The 14565-nt window shown below is 38.8% G+C and overlaps 2 protein-coding genes across 2 annotated transcripts; one reads left to right on the top strand and one right to left on the bottom strand.

Moving 5' to 3' along the window:
* Positions 1–635: 635 nt before the first annotated feature.
* Positions 636–9934, bottom strand: trmt10c (tRNA methyltransferase 10C, mitochondrial RNase P subunit). The gene is made up of 5 exons (XM_056463952.1): positions 9744–9934; positions 8077–8343; positions 7283–7564; positions 5713–6045; positions 636–2829 (listed from the first exon to the last, which is right to left on the bottom strand). Exons 2-5 carry the CDS (start codon positions 8338–8340, stop codon positions 2494–2496), a joined length of 1215 nt encoding a protein of 404 aa, XP_056319927.1. The 5' UTR covers positions 8341–8343; positions 9744–9934; the 3' UTR covers positions 636–2493.
* Positions 9935–10149: 215 nt separating this feature from the next.
* On the top strand, positions 10150–13911 carry txnl4b (thioredoxin-like 4B). The gene is made up of 3 exons (XM_056453027.1): positions 10150–10364; positions 11507–11658; positions 13325–13911. The coding sequence occupies exons 1-3, from the start codon at positions 10233–10235 to the stop codon at positions 13488–13490; spliced, it is 450 nt and encodes a 149-aa protein (XP_056309002.1). The 5' UTR covers positions 10150–10232; the 3' UTR covers positions 13491–13911.
* The last annotated feature ends 654 nt before the right edge of the window (positions 13912–14565 follow it).

Below are 14565 nucleotides of genomic sequence, written 5' to 3'. Positions count from 1 at the left end.
GAATCAGTATCAATGTGAGCTTATTTCTCATCCTCCTAATATCTGACTATTTCTTATATTCTTAAACTAAAAATTCTAATGACGTGATCAATAATATGGTCAAAAATACATGATTTTGCTTTCCTTTATTATTTTTGTTGATTTCTTTAATTTTATTTTCAGGTTTAGCTTCACCACATGATGCAAAAGCTTGTTTTACTGCAGTCCAAACACATGCTTTCACTTTTCTTTAACTCTTTAGCTCTTCTTTAGTTTCACCACATGAAGCAGACGATTTGTGAAGTCTAAAATCCTTTTATCTGATTGAGAATCCGCATTTCTCTGTCTGCTTGCACTGAGATTCAGTGTGCAGTTAATTATTCTGTGAGATGAAATGAGAGAGAACTGTTCGAGTCCGAAATAATGTCAAAATTAGAAAACGGTTGTCAGGCATACATGTAATGCATTACTATGCAAAATCTACTTTCCTTTTTCAGTCATTATTAGCTCAAATTCTACCTGAAGCAGAAGGTTGTTGATGTCTGAAATAATTTTCACCGCTGTAAATGCAGAATCAGGAACTCTTATGCTGAATTTGCATGTTTACTAATGCAGCTTATTATTCCTTCAAATGAACGCAGAGAGAAACTGTTCAATTCACAAGAAACTGTCTAATTTAATCACCAAAATTATGACAAAATGCAAAATCTAGCTCAAATTCTACCTGAATGTTACATGAAGCACAAGTTTAGTGATGTGTGAAATAATATTCAGAATCAGGAACAGTACGAGTTTCACTTCTGCTTTAAAAAATAGTTCTTTGATTACACTAATGTCATTAGTATTATCATCATTTATTATTTCTGTCTCAATCACAGTGTGAGTTTTATTTCCCATTGTTTATTTTGTAAATGCCTCGTAAATAATACACCAAAATATTTCCAAAAGTGGATTATAACCAAGGCTGAGTGTTCAAAAACTAGCTGACTCACTCCTGATGTAGACTATGGCGTCACATTAACACACGCTTATATAACTACAATATACAAACTGCACAAAACAAACGGTGATGTTGAAGTAATGAGCTATTTAAAAGTACACTTTAAAGAAAATCACATGAGAGAGAGAGAGAGAGAGAGAGAGAGAGAGAGAGAGAGAGAGAGAGAGAGAGAGAGAGAGAGAGAGAGAGAGAGAGAGAGAGAGAGAGCAATATGATCTGTTTTAAGGCACAGTCTGTCAGGCTGCGTTTAGTTTTTATTTTAGGTTTGTTAATGTATGAATTATTTAGGTTTAATATTTCCTGTATGGGGATTAATATTTGATTGGCCATTAAAATGGAAAATCTAACAATTTTATTGATCGGTTGGAGCTCAAAAAATAAAAATAAAGTTATTAACAACTGCAGATTTGGGTCGTGCCTTGTGTGACCGCCCGCTGTACCAGATTATTTCAATATCTTCATTATCCCGATATCCGGCTCTTTTTTATACACTTAAAATGAAATTATTTAAAAAAATAAAATAGTCAAAATGAATATTAATATTATAAGTATTAATAAATGTGCTAATACATACGTCCACAATACTTATACTCTGAAGGGGGTCACACACCAGAAGCGACGCGCCACGCATTTTAGAATTCTAAAGGTTTCTATCAGGGTACACACACCGGCACTGCATGTTGGCGGCGCCCAGCCATGACACTGTTCATATTTCTGCCGCGCCATCTGTATACTTTAATTTTAAATAACATGCGAATGTGCGTGTCTGGTGTGCGTGCCGTGTCGCAGTGCATCCGGTGTGTGACGCCCTTTAGACTCAAGAAGGTATCGCTGCAGCCCAGAGACCTCCATGTGGGAGGGATTACACCGCAAGTAGGTGCAGGTGGAGCAGATATTAATAAAACACATCAGGTTACTGTGAGGTTGGGTTAAGGCTTGGGGTAGGTGTAGACATTCACAAAGCACAATATTGGACTCCGTGTCATGTTCAAGACATTAATTAAATAAATAAATGTCCTCATTTGTAAGTCGCTTTGGATAAAAGCGTCTGCTAAATGACTAAATGTAAATAACTTCAGGTTTGTATAGCCCACTTAGAGCTCAAGTCCCACCACCCACTCCGACCTCTGTTTATAGCCTTCTCATTAGACTGATAAAAGAAAAAACATTACATTAATTGGTATTAAAATTGTCTAAATGAAACAGAAAACACATGCTTTTATTTATTATATAGTCTTGATTTGTGTTTAGCTTTAGTTTCACGATATGAAGCAGATTTATGATGTCTGAAATCATTTTGCTGCTGTAAATGCAGAATCAGTAATAATATTCTCCTCATCTCTCTTACACTGAAATCTTTTTTTTTTATATTTCTTTAATTGGTATTAAAATACTATCCAGAAGAGTCCTACTACGTGCTTTTATTATTTGGGTTTCACCACATGAAGCAGAATATCGTTGACGTCTGCATCTCTTCTCACTGCTGTAAATGCAGTCCGTCAGTAACCGCATGATTATTTCTGTTGGTGTTGTTTCTGCTGCCTCCACCAGGGGGCTCTGTCTGCTGCTCCTCTGTGGTTTTTCTGGCTCCTCCGGTCTCCGCTTGGTTGATGGAAACCTTTATGTTTCCTCTTGGGCACAAACTCCAGCGCTTTCTGCCAGCTGCCCGTCTGCTTCACCGTGGTCAGAATGCGGATCATCTGATCCAGAGTCAGATTTTTAGCTCCACAATCCCAGTCCAGATACTCGTCCAGCGGGAGGCGCGCCGTGGCCAGTTTCAGGCGTTTAGCGTTAGCCAGCGATGCTCCTGCGCGGATGCTGCGGTCCACCATAGCTCCCACTATATACACCTGTCAGCACACACAGATGCAGATATACAGTTCATTCACTCGTTTTCTTTTCAGCTTAGTCCCTTTATTAATCAGGGGTCGCCTGATTGAACCGCCAACTTATCCAGCATATGTTTTACACAGCGGATGCCCTTCCATCCGCAACCCATCACTGGGAAACACCCACACACTCTTGATATATAATTAATAGTTCAATATTAAGATAATGAACATGTGTAATATCGGTATTGTGAGCACTGTGAAACATTTAGACTGCTCTTTAAGAATATTCACACTGTATTTGATGTTCATAACAACGCCAAAATGATTAAAGAGCTTAATACAGGGCTGTTACACCTTTTCTGAGTCAAATTGAAAGTCCACATGAACCAGAAGCTGCGACCGATTTTTATTTAGTTTCGTATTGTCATGTAGTTTCTAGAGAAACGGGATATTAAATGAGAAAACAGTGGGCGTGGCTTGTTTTTTCTACTGCAAGCTGATTGGATGTAGTAAAGTAGATGTTTCATTCAGAAAGATGGGAAAAAGGAAGAGTTATTACGACCTAACAGACTCCTCCTCCTCCTCACCATTTCTGTTTATTGTAATGAGCGGACAGTTGAAGGGGTGTGGTTAAGTATAATAGCCACGCCCAATGCCTTAGACAGACCTAATCTGAGAATAGGGTATATGCAGAAGTATGGGTGTCAAAATGAATTGTTTCTTCGGTGCACCGTGATGCTGACACGGACAGTTCAGTATCGGTTCAGTAATAGATCATTACAGGTTATTGTATACTGACGTCATTTATCTCATATGCGCTATATCGCCGTAGCTTACTATGGTGAGGGAGGCGAGACGCTCTAACTACTTAAAAAAACACAGAAACTATGCACAATTTCATTGCGTGTGTGTTTGCTGGATCCGTCTTTCATTGACACTCACAGCAGAAGCCCCTATTTCACTGCGATTGAGAGAATGACAGTAAACTCCATTTCTCTCTCTCACTGTGGCTCATTTGACCGGCTGCGTGACTTTTCCTCTCCTCTCGGCTGTTACACTTCTGGATACAGACACGAGCGCGCGAGTTTTCTCCTATCATGGATCAGCTGTGATCCCCTCTGCAGTGTTGCCAGATGTAGCTGACTGATTTCAGCCCAAAAACTATCCAAAACCCGCTGAAATGCCTATCCAAAACCACCCAATCTGGCAACACTGCGCCGCTGCCGTTTATCAGTGTCACTCATCGGTGAACAGCGCCTGTGAAGTAAAATATAAATGTGTATGGAGAGCATCATCAATGCACTGTGATATCGAATTGAACCGAATTGAACCGAACCGTGAGACCAGTGTAGGTTCACACCTCTATGCAGACTTTTAAATTCTCAGTGAACTGGGTCAAGTGCTTCCGGTTAACTGTATGGCGTTATAAAATCGGCACGTTTAAGGTCTGTTTTCTTTAAAAATCAGCGATCTCCACTGGCTGGGTGATGTCTGATATAAAGTGGGTACAAGAAAGTACAAGAAGCACTGCATTAAATGAATTTTTCCCTGCCATGTCCCTAGCATATTCAATGGTGTTTCTGCGCTAGCCTGCAAATCCTGACAGGTGTGTGCGTGTAAATGGCTTTTCATCTCCTTTTAAGTTTGAGCAACTATAATGGACGCTAAAGTCTATTTAACTGATTATATTTTAATGACATTACAACATCGATGCTGTAAAAGCAACCGTATAAAATGGAAAAAATTCACTGTTTCACTGTTCGCCGGAAGTTTATTAGTACGGGAAGAAACACCCTATTTAACTCAAAACAAACAGGAAGTGCATTTATATTTTTCAAATTTTGATTAAAAATTATAAAGGAAAACACTATATTTTTTTTCTTAATGACATGAACGGATAAATTGTTCACCCCAAAGCTAGCGACAACAAAATCTGTTAGCTTTGATTTCATGCCTTTTGATTGACGTTGTCTAGTTGCTCTGTGCAGATCACGTGAATTAAAAAAATTATTAATATTTTTATTAAAAAAAATTCAGGGTTTTCACCTTTAATGGATAGGAAAGTGTAGATTATTGACAGGAAACCATGGGGAGCAGAGAGAGGGGAAGGATCGGCATAGGACCGCGAGACGGGACTTGAACTCTGGTCGCCGTGAGCACCGGAGTGCATGTGTCGACGCACTAACCACTACACCACTGGCGCCGACAATCATGTGATTTTTGAGCTGAACTCTATGGTGGCCTTATACACGAAGGGCAAAAAACCGCACAGATGTATGATAAGAGCATGTTTAGCCAACAGGGGGCGATAAAGACATTTATGCGGAGTTCACACCAAATGAGGAAGCATTTGCATTAGTAAATCACGTGCAAATCAATGCAAGCGTGAGAACAGAAGCATATTACCGTCGTGTGGGTGATCGACACCAAATATGCAATGCATTTGCTGCAAACATTTGGAATTGGCCTCATTTGCATCTTGTGCGATCGGTGTTAACCAAGCCGTGTCGGCCAATCAGAAAGGAGAAAACGGCTCACAGTGATGTCATGAGTCGAAAACTAGTGTTCACGTGACCACACTGTACCCAGAGCTTTGGAAAATCTTCACCCTGGCCAGAGTTTTCAGAAAGGTTCGGCTGACACTGTGTTTTCTTGTGGAGCCACAGCACGTAGATAAGTGCGGTTTGTTTTGAAAATACCCGTGTTCGTGTGGGCAGAGCCTACATGATGTTTTTTGTCAGCGAGTAAACTTTAAATCACCTAACAGGTGTCAGCCAGTTAGATCGCTCTATGCAAATACCCTCGAGCAGATGCTAGCCAATCCCATTTAGGGAGCACTGGAAAACTAATGTGATTGGCTGTTGTCCTAATAATAAATCAGATATTGTGCTAGCTGTTCACCTTGGTGTGGTCGAATGTGCGCAGGACGGAGCGTGAGTCTGCGGTGAGGTACACCAGGTCCTGATGTGGGAACAGCTCCAGCGGCGAGCGCTCTGTGTGCGTGATCAGCAGGCGTCTCCAGGTCTCGTCCCCGTATCTCCGCAGCAGCTCGCGGTGGTATGCTCCCCCCGGCTGCAGGCTGCAGAAGTGCAGGTGAAACGGCTCCTGAACCCGCCGGTTAAAGCCTTCGCTCTCCAGCAGCTGACTGACCGTATTCTCCAGCTCATGCCGGCTCATCTGCTGATCGTAGCTCATGTCGAAGACCAGCGGCTGGTCGAAGCGCATCGCCTGCGCCTGGAGATGAAGAACAGGAGCTCATTAGGCAGCTACACTCATCTCAGAAAACAAACTACAACCCCAATAGAGGTGATGAAAAATAAACATACATACACTCAAACACTACACATAGACACTCAGACACAAACATACAGACATACACACACACACACACACACACACACACACACACACTACATTTACACACAGACACAAACAGACTCAGACAAAGATGATGTAACAGGCATACACACTCACTAGGGCTGGGCGATTTGGCCTAACATCTCGATTAATTAAACATTTTAACTCGATTACGATTAATGAAGGACTGTTTTAATCATTTATTTTTTTTTTGCCCTCATAGTTCACTGATAAGTTTTGAACAGTAAATACGCTCGCATATTACAAGTGAGAGATTCCTGAATGATGGGTGCAGGACAAAACTGAAGGAAACACACTGTGTACGATTATTTACTGAACATCAATGTTGAACAACTGAAATTAAAACACACGTCGCTTAAAACGAACAGTCCAGTTTTTTTCTTATTAAAAAGTGAAAATGAGTAACTTACACTTTTAAAAACAACATAAATGATTTCCCATGTTTTTCATATTAAAAGTAGAAAATAAGCAGTATCTCTTCTAAATAGTTGCATTTCATTTGTTTGTTGCATTTCATGAGTTTGGAAAAAATAAGTGTCAGTTTAAATGGTTCCGGGTCCAAGTTCACTGCCATGTGGCGTCCTTTCACAAATTATTTCCAAAGCCAAATGTAACTGTTAGTGGACAAAATGATGCTGATGCTGCCAGGTGTTGCTTGTACTGATGTTGTCTTCATTTTTTTTTTTGTCTGTGTGTATATGTACACAATGTTAAACCACTATGTTTATATTGATGTGGTGTTGTGTTGTTAGTTATGTCGATTAATGTATGTTTTTTGACTACTTAAATAAAAAAAAGGGGAAAAAAGAATAATGTTCAAGATTTAGAATAAATGTTAGGCTACTTGTAAAATGTGTTTTTTTTAACAACAGTAGGTCAATAGTGAAAGTTGACCTCACTTATGTCCTGTTGTGCGGTTTCTTACAACCTTTGATGGGTTATTTCCACAATTTATGATGACATAGCAGTCAAAATAGGTCAAATCAGAATATAGTAGAAAACATTCTGGACCTTTCTCGGTGGGGGGGGTAGTTCTTTCGAACTGAATGTGGATGTGGATTACTTTGACTAATCTCCCAGCCCTAACACTCACCGCCCTCCAGTTGTGTGCGCACTCGATGGAGTTGTTGCGGAGCCTCAGCATGAAGGTGTTCTCCAGGCCTGCGGCTCGCTCCTCCTCGTCCTCCTCTTTTCCATTATTATCATGGAGTTTTTCCGCTTCTCTTTCAGCTCTCTTCTTCTCCTGCTTCCTCTTGTCGTTGATCTTCTGCGCCTCTTTGATGGCCAGGAATTTGAGGTATTTCTTCTTGGAGGATTTAGTGGTGAGAATGGAGAGTTCCTGCAGCTGCTGATCCGTGATCACCTTCGGCACCAGCTGAACACATGGAGATATACATATATAAATATATACATACATATATATATATATGTGTGTGTGTGTGTGTGTGTGTGTGAAAGAGACCCTTGCACGCTAATCTTGATATGTCTGATAAAGTCAGAATAATCCCCTCAGCTCTCAGAATGCAGTGAACACAGTAAATATATTTCTGCCCACACACACACACACACACACACACACACACTATAATCAGCTGTTTTACTCCAATGAACTTCATATAAAAGCCAGAAACTCTTCAGCACAGGCCGATTTAAAGGGTGAATGCTGACAACTGATGATCAACAGTAGAAATGACACACGTTACCTTTTAATCCCAACAGGGAAAACCAGCATCAATCAGTAATGCATGATTATCTGCTGTCATGACTTTACAATCAATAAATGTGATTATAATGAAGGTCATCAGCACCAACATAATCAAAGAGCAGTCAATCTGAACAGTATTTAAGGGTTAATATCTGATGTGGTTCTAATAAGTGTAGCATCACCTTTCCGGCATGATGCCAGGTCTCCACCAGCTCTCGGTGCGCCTCCAGCACTGACGCAGCCGATGTCGAGTCCTGCAGATGCGGAGGATCTTCCGGCAGAGCTTGAGATCTCATCACAGACTTCCAGGCGTCCAGATCCAGCTTCTCCTCATGCTGTGGGTCATCTTTAAGGAGCGTCCGGCTGCTGCTGAAGAACCTGACGGTTATCTGCTGACACGCACACATCCGTCTGACCCGCGGGAAACACCAGCGCAGAAACATCATCAGCTGAGGACAGGAGAACAACACGGCACAGAGATCAGGTATTTTAATAATCCGTTCATCTACCATGGTGGCTCAGTGGTTAGCACTGTGGCCTCACAGCAAGAAGGTCACTGGTTTGAGTCCCAGCTGGGTCAGTGTGTGTTTCTGTGTGGAGTTTGCATGTTCTCCCCGTGTTGGCGTGGGTTTCCTCTGGGTGCTCCTGTTTCCCCCACAGTCCAAACACATGCGCTATAGGGGAATTGATCAACTAATCTGGCTGTAGTGTATGAGTGTGCATGGGTGTTTTCCAGCATCCGCTGTGTAAAACATATGCTGAATAAGTTGGTGGTTCATTCCGCTGTGATGAACTCTGATGAATAAAGGGACTAAGCTGAAGGAAAATGATTGAATGAATGGATCTACCCGTGTAATCAGTCAATCATATATATATATATATATAGACACATACACATGCATTCAAATACATTTATACACCTATACATGCATAGCCATCTATTTATATTGCATTTATATTACACTTTATTGCATTCAACTCAACTTGCAGCTAATGCCCTTTATTCTGAATTTAAATAATGAAATCTTTTATTTCATCAGAAATTGCATTAATAAATAATTTAATTACAAGATAAAATAAAAACTAGCTGCATATCACTTAATTAAGATAAATATAACAAGAAAATCAAATAAAGTTATACAGACAGAAAGTGATGCATTCGGTTCAATTTTTGTTTCAAACAAAGAGTCGATTACTACAGATTTAATGGATTATTGGTTGTAATTAATTAAAACAAATAATTTGATTAAACATTTCAGCGCTAATCGACTGTTTATTCTGTTCATCTCTATTGTGTATTTGATATAAACACAATCTAAAAGACATTTCAGTGTGGTGATATCATTGGCCCGTGATCTTTCCTGCTTATCAAACTATTTCATAACTGTAACAAGAGTCAATTCAATCATAACTGCATGTTAAAACAGCTCTCATGACATTATTTATCAATATGTGGCTCTTTTGGATTCTCAGAAGCTTTAGAAATTAAAAATATAAAACAGTTGACCAATGTTTTTGTTTACATCCCTCAAAATGGTCTATTAAGCTTCATTGTGTCAACAAAACCAAACAAAAACTCTGAACCTGCTTTATCAATGATCTTCTGATTTATGTTCAGCAAATTACTCTATAATTACCATGTACTGTATAACTAATTAATCTGACAACTTATTTGCATATTTTAACATAAGAAATTCTACAATATCAAATTACAGTGTTGTATATTAGTTAACATAACTAACCTGTAGGATTTAAAAAGTAAAACTAGTATCTGCTGTTCGCGGTAAATAAGAAATCTGTCACAAACAGAGTGAGAGTTTTTAGTTTGAGAAGTAAATGAAAGACTCACTGTTGGAGATAGACAAATCAGAATGAAATCAGCACCGTGACGCCCAGCCCCGTCCTCTTCTACATCTACAACATTATTCACACTTTATTTGAAGTAAATCTCTGTTCCACATCAGCTGCGGGTCTGCATGTCCACTCAGAAGTCACTGCTGGACCCTCAAAAGGACACACGCGCTGTTGATGTCATGTGGATGTCTGTGTGCAGCAATAAAATCTGTCCGTGCGGAAATCAATATTATATAGATGATTTTTGAAACCATTTGAGTGCTAAAACTAATATTAATCTTATTTTTAATCATAAAGCGATTTTATCATTAATAATAATACGTTATTTAAGCGGAGACACGCAAACTGCAGAAACCGTTGTTGGCGTTTCTAGTCGGTTCTAATATAGTGTTGTACCACACGCTAGTAAACATCCGCAGGAGTTCGTGCACACTCTCCGATGTGAATTTAATTAAAGATTCTGTTTAGTTTTAATTAAAGCGTCATGAGCTTTTTCCTCCCTAAACTGTCGAGTAAAAAAGACATTGATGAGGCGATTAAGAGTGTCGCTGAGAAGGTTTTAGTGCTGCGCTTCGGCAGAGATGAAGATTCTGTGTGTTTGCAGATTGACGAGATTGTGAGTCGGTTATAAATCGCCTTTAATCATTATTAAATTAGTGAATATATGATATATGTTCTCTATGCTGTCCTTACCCGCTATATGTGCTCATTTAACAGCTTAATACTTATTTTTTTGTATTTAAAAGTCACGTTTTATAAGTACGCATGCATGTTTTAGGGTGTAAGAAGTTTGTGCAAATAAAAATTAGCAGTTATTATTATCAGCCTTTAAAATGACCTTTAGAGTCCTTTATGTCCAAAGATCTTGTTCGTTATATTTACAACATAATTTTTTGTTGACAAGTCTATTTAAAGTTCACAGTTTGGCCTCAAAATACTCATTAAATGTAATCTGAAATCTTTATTCTTTGTCACTATCCTTTAAATCATTAGTACAGCTCAGAATAAGTATGTTGTTTCATTTTTACTTACACCACAGGGCAGCTGAATGCTTGATTCTGATTGGCTGATGATCATTCTAAGGCAGTGGTTTCAAACTCAATTCCTAGAGGGCCGCAGCTCTGCATACTTCAGCTCCAACCACCTCCAACTGACACCTGCTTAATAGTCTCTAGTAGTCCTGCACACCTTGATTAGATGGATTAGCTATGTTTGTTTAGGTTTAGAGCAAAACAGCAGAGCTGCGGCCCTCCAGGAGTTGAGTTTGAGACCTATATTCTAAAGTGTTTGGTTATTGTCAGATAAAGGCACAGCTAAAGTAGTTCCGGCAGGTATTACGGCTTCTTATCACTACACTTTCAAAATTAATTTGAAACAAGTAGACACTTAATATGCTTTCTATATTTATAATCCATATATATATATATATATATATATATATATATATATATATATATATATATATATATATATATATATATAAATTAATTTTGTAAAAAAAAATTATGTTGGCATCAAATTTTGAATTGAATTTGACTTTAACCCATGGAGATATTTTACTTTAATACCTCTATTCAATTCACTATTAAATGATATTTTATATACTTGTTAGATCTGCCTAGACAGCGTTTTATATTGGCATATTTGACAGATTTATACTTTAGTAGCATATTTTACAGTTATAGTATGTTAGCTAAATGCACTTTTTTTTAAATAAAAGCATAAATGCTGAAAGTGTTGTGTTTGTGTGATTGACAGCTGTCAAAGACGGCTCATGATCTGAGTAACATGGCCAGTATTTATCTGGTGGATGTGGATTCAGCTCCGGTTTACACCAGATACTTCGACATCAGCTTCATTCCCTCCACCGTGTTCTTCTTCAACGGACAGCACATGAAAGTGGACTACGGGTGAGTTCTGATAAGTGTTTGATTCTGACACTAGCAACATTTGTATTGTGATTAATTAAGTTTTTATCACAATATATGCTGTTATCATCATCACAATGTTCACCTGAGCTGCCAAATACGTAACTTTAACAAGTGTAATAACAGAAATAGGTATTTATGTGTTGCGTTATTGTATGTAAATGTTCAGAGTAAATGCAAACTGCAAAATGACTATGAAGTACATGTCCCATTAGTTAATGCTTTTACATCCACAGTGCTAAATAACCAGCCCTTTTAAAAGTGAGTTATGCACAATAGGTCCATTTAACTAATACATATTAATTATTAATATTATGCTTTAAGTATTACAATGAATTAGTATTACATCTCAACAGATGAGATTAAGATTAACATGTGAATGTGAAAATGTTTATGTGTGATGTCACTTATTAATTCTGCATCGTTTGGTACACTGATATGCAAAGAAGTCTCAATACTAAATAACTAGTGCTAGTATTCTGAAGTGATAACAATATCAGGCATGTTTATATTCATTCATTTTCCTTCGGATTAGTTCCTTATTTATCAGGGGTTGCCGCAGCCGAATGAACCACCAACAATTCCAGCATATGTTTTACACAGCAGATGCCCTTCCAGCCGCAACACAGTACTGGGAAACACCCATACACACTCATTTACACACACACTCTTACACTACAGCCAATTTAGTTGATCAATTCCCCTATAGCGCATGTGTTTGGACTGTGGGGGAAACCGGAGCACCCGGAGGAAACCCACACCAACACGGGGAGAACATGCAAACTCCACACAGAAACGCCAACTGACCCAGCTGAGGCTCAAACCAGCGACCTTCCTGCTATAAGGCCTCACTGCTAACCACTGAGCCACCGAGCTGCCCCCCAGCATGTCTGTAATCATTATATATTGTATTGTTGAACATCTTTATTATCAGTTTCTTCATGGTAAATCAATATTATAACTATATATTATCATCTATATTAATACGCTATTATTAGACTAATGATCACCTGGCTCTGATCCAGAAGCAGAACACGCTGTTCTGCAAAAGTCACAATCACAGGATGTGGTTAAAGTGAGAAGCTTCTTACTAGTGAATCTAAATTCACTTCTGCTGACACGGATATTTCCAAAGAACTGTGTTAGGAAACTACAGCGATTGAAAAGATCTCACACTTCTCACTCTCTTAAAGGCACAGTTTACCCAAAAATGAGCATTTCCTCTCGTTTATGAGTTGCTTTATTCCGTTGAACACTAAAGAAGATATTCTGAAGAATGTTCAGTCGTTGACATCCATAGTTTATTCACTAAATCTGTTTCCATTGTAGTTTATGCATATTTTGTTCTCATCAATAAACAGTTTACCCTACACATTTTCAAAATGTATGAGCATCTTGGGGTTTCAGTTAAGCATATTTTATGTGATGATACGAAATGCACATATCAAAGGATCAAAAGCCTGAAAGGGTCAGTTTCAGAGAGTTAGAAAGCATTATTTGTGTGCTATTTTCAGCTCAAACTGAAACACACACACACTAGAGTGTATAAAGAGGCAGAATAGGTGTGCTTTAATATCTGCTAATCCGCCAGACTGAGCTTGTGTCATAGTGTGGTGATTTCGCTGTGTTTCTCTCTCATGTGTTTCAGATCTCCAGATCACACTAAGTTTGTGGGAAGCTTCAAAAGCAAGCAGGACTTTATGGATCTGGTTGAAGTGATTTATCGAGGAGCCATGAGAGGAAAACTGATCGTCCAGAGCCCAATCGACCCCAGAAACATCCCCAAATATGACCTGCTGTACCACGACATCTAGCCGTGAGTTTAAGAGTAGTTAAAGGGACAGTTCACACCAGAATCAACATTTCCTCCTCATTCAATTGCACTTAGGTGTTTCTAAACGTTGGAGTTTTTCCTTCTGTTGAACACAAAACAAGATATTTTGAAGAATGTTGACATCCATTGTATTTCTGTGTTCCTATAAGTGAAGTCAATGGCTGTTTTGTTCAGCATTCTACAGTAGATCTTCATTTGTGTTCAACAGAAGAGAGAAACTCAAACAGGGTGAGTAAAAGATGGCAGAGTTATCACTTTTAGGTGTACCGTCCCTTTAAGAGCGATTGAACAAGAGGATGCAGGGTTTCCTGTGGAAACGATGATCTTTTGTATTTATAATAACAGCTTTATGTTGTGAAATATTTCTGTTTTCATAATAAAACTCTGTGTTTTTACACTGACCTGTGGAGGTTTGAAGGTAATTTACACTAAACATTAAACAATCAATCAGTACAACTGTTATAAAATATGAATAGAGGAGAACCCAGAGGAGACGTGTTGGTTAATCTGCAGTCATACAGCGTCTTCGAGAAGTCCATGTGTCTGCAAGAGCCTATTGGAGGTCTGCAGTCTGCAAATTTTATCACTAGTCTTAATTAAGACAAAGCTGTCCTGTCTATATTGTCTTAAGAGGAGGGGAGACGGCTAAACAAAGCATGCCAATTCAGTATTGGATTCAGCATGATAACCAGCATATAGGTGTTAGAAACCGGCCCAGCTACTGACCACACAAGTTCATCAACAGAAGGGTTTCTGTAGCCTGAAAATATCACCCAAAGACAAAGGCAGAGTCATTTAGAAGCCTGGCCGTAGCATTTGCATCACTCTGGCTCAGCCTGTAGTCAGAAAGACAAAGGTAAATGTCCCTCATGGCTGAGCTGTTAATAAAATGATATAATCAATAACCAAAGAATAGAACGTTTCAGTTATGTGTAGATTATTGTTCATTTGAAACTAGATCATATACATTTATATTTCCACACAACTTTACATAAAGGTATTTACTAACATCAACAAACCATGCTTTTGCTGCAGGTGATGATCTGAAACAGCGT

This window comes from Danio aesculapii, chromosome 1 (assembly GCF_903798145.1).
Source record: "Danio aesculapii chromosome 1, fDanAes4.1, whole genome shotgun sequence".
Lineage (NCBI taxonomy): Eukaryota > Metazoa > Chordata > Actinopteri > Cypriniformes > Danionidae > Danio > Danio aesculapii.
The sequence above is the reverse complement of the archived record's forward strand: the minus strand, read 5'-3'. Positions and strand labels throughout refer to the sequence as shown.

Excerpts from the sequence above, each read along its gene's own strand:
- trmt10c (XM_056463952.1), bottom strand. The coding sequence starts at position 8,340 with ATGATGTTTCTGCGCTGGTGTTTCCCGCGGGTCAGACGGATGTGTGCG. Across the intron at positions 7,565-8,076 it reads CCTGGCATCATGCCGGAAAG|CTGGTGCCGAAGGTGATCAC; the intron begins GTGATGCTACAC and ends CCATGTGTTCAG. Across the intron at positions 6,046-7,282 it reads GCGCACACAACTGGAGGGCG|GCGCAGGCGATGCGCTTCGA; the intron begins GTGAGTGTTAGG and ends CTTCATCTCCAG.
- txnl4b (XM_056453027.1), top strand. The coding sequence starts at position 10,233 with ATGAGCTTTTTCCTCCCTAAACTGTCGAGTAAAAAAGACATTGATGAG. Across the intron at positions 10,365-11,506 it reads GTTTGCAGATTGACGAGATT|CTGTCAAAGACGGCTCATGA; the intron begins GTGAGTCGGTTA and ends TGTGATTGACAG. Across the intron at positions 11,659-13,324 it reads CACATGAAAGTGGACTACGG|ATCTCCAGATCACACTAAGT; the intron begins GTGAGTTCTGAT and ends CATGTGTTTCAG.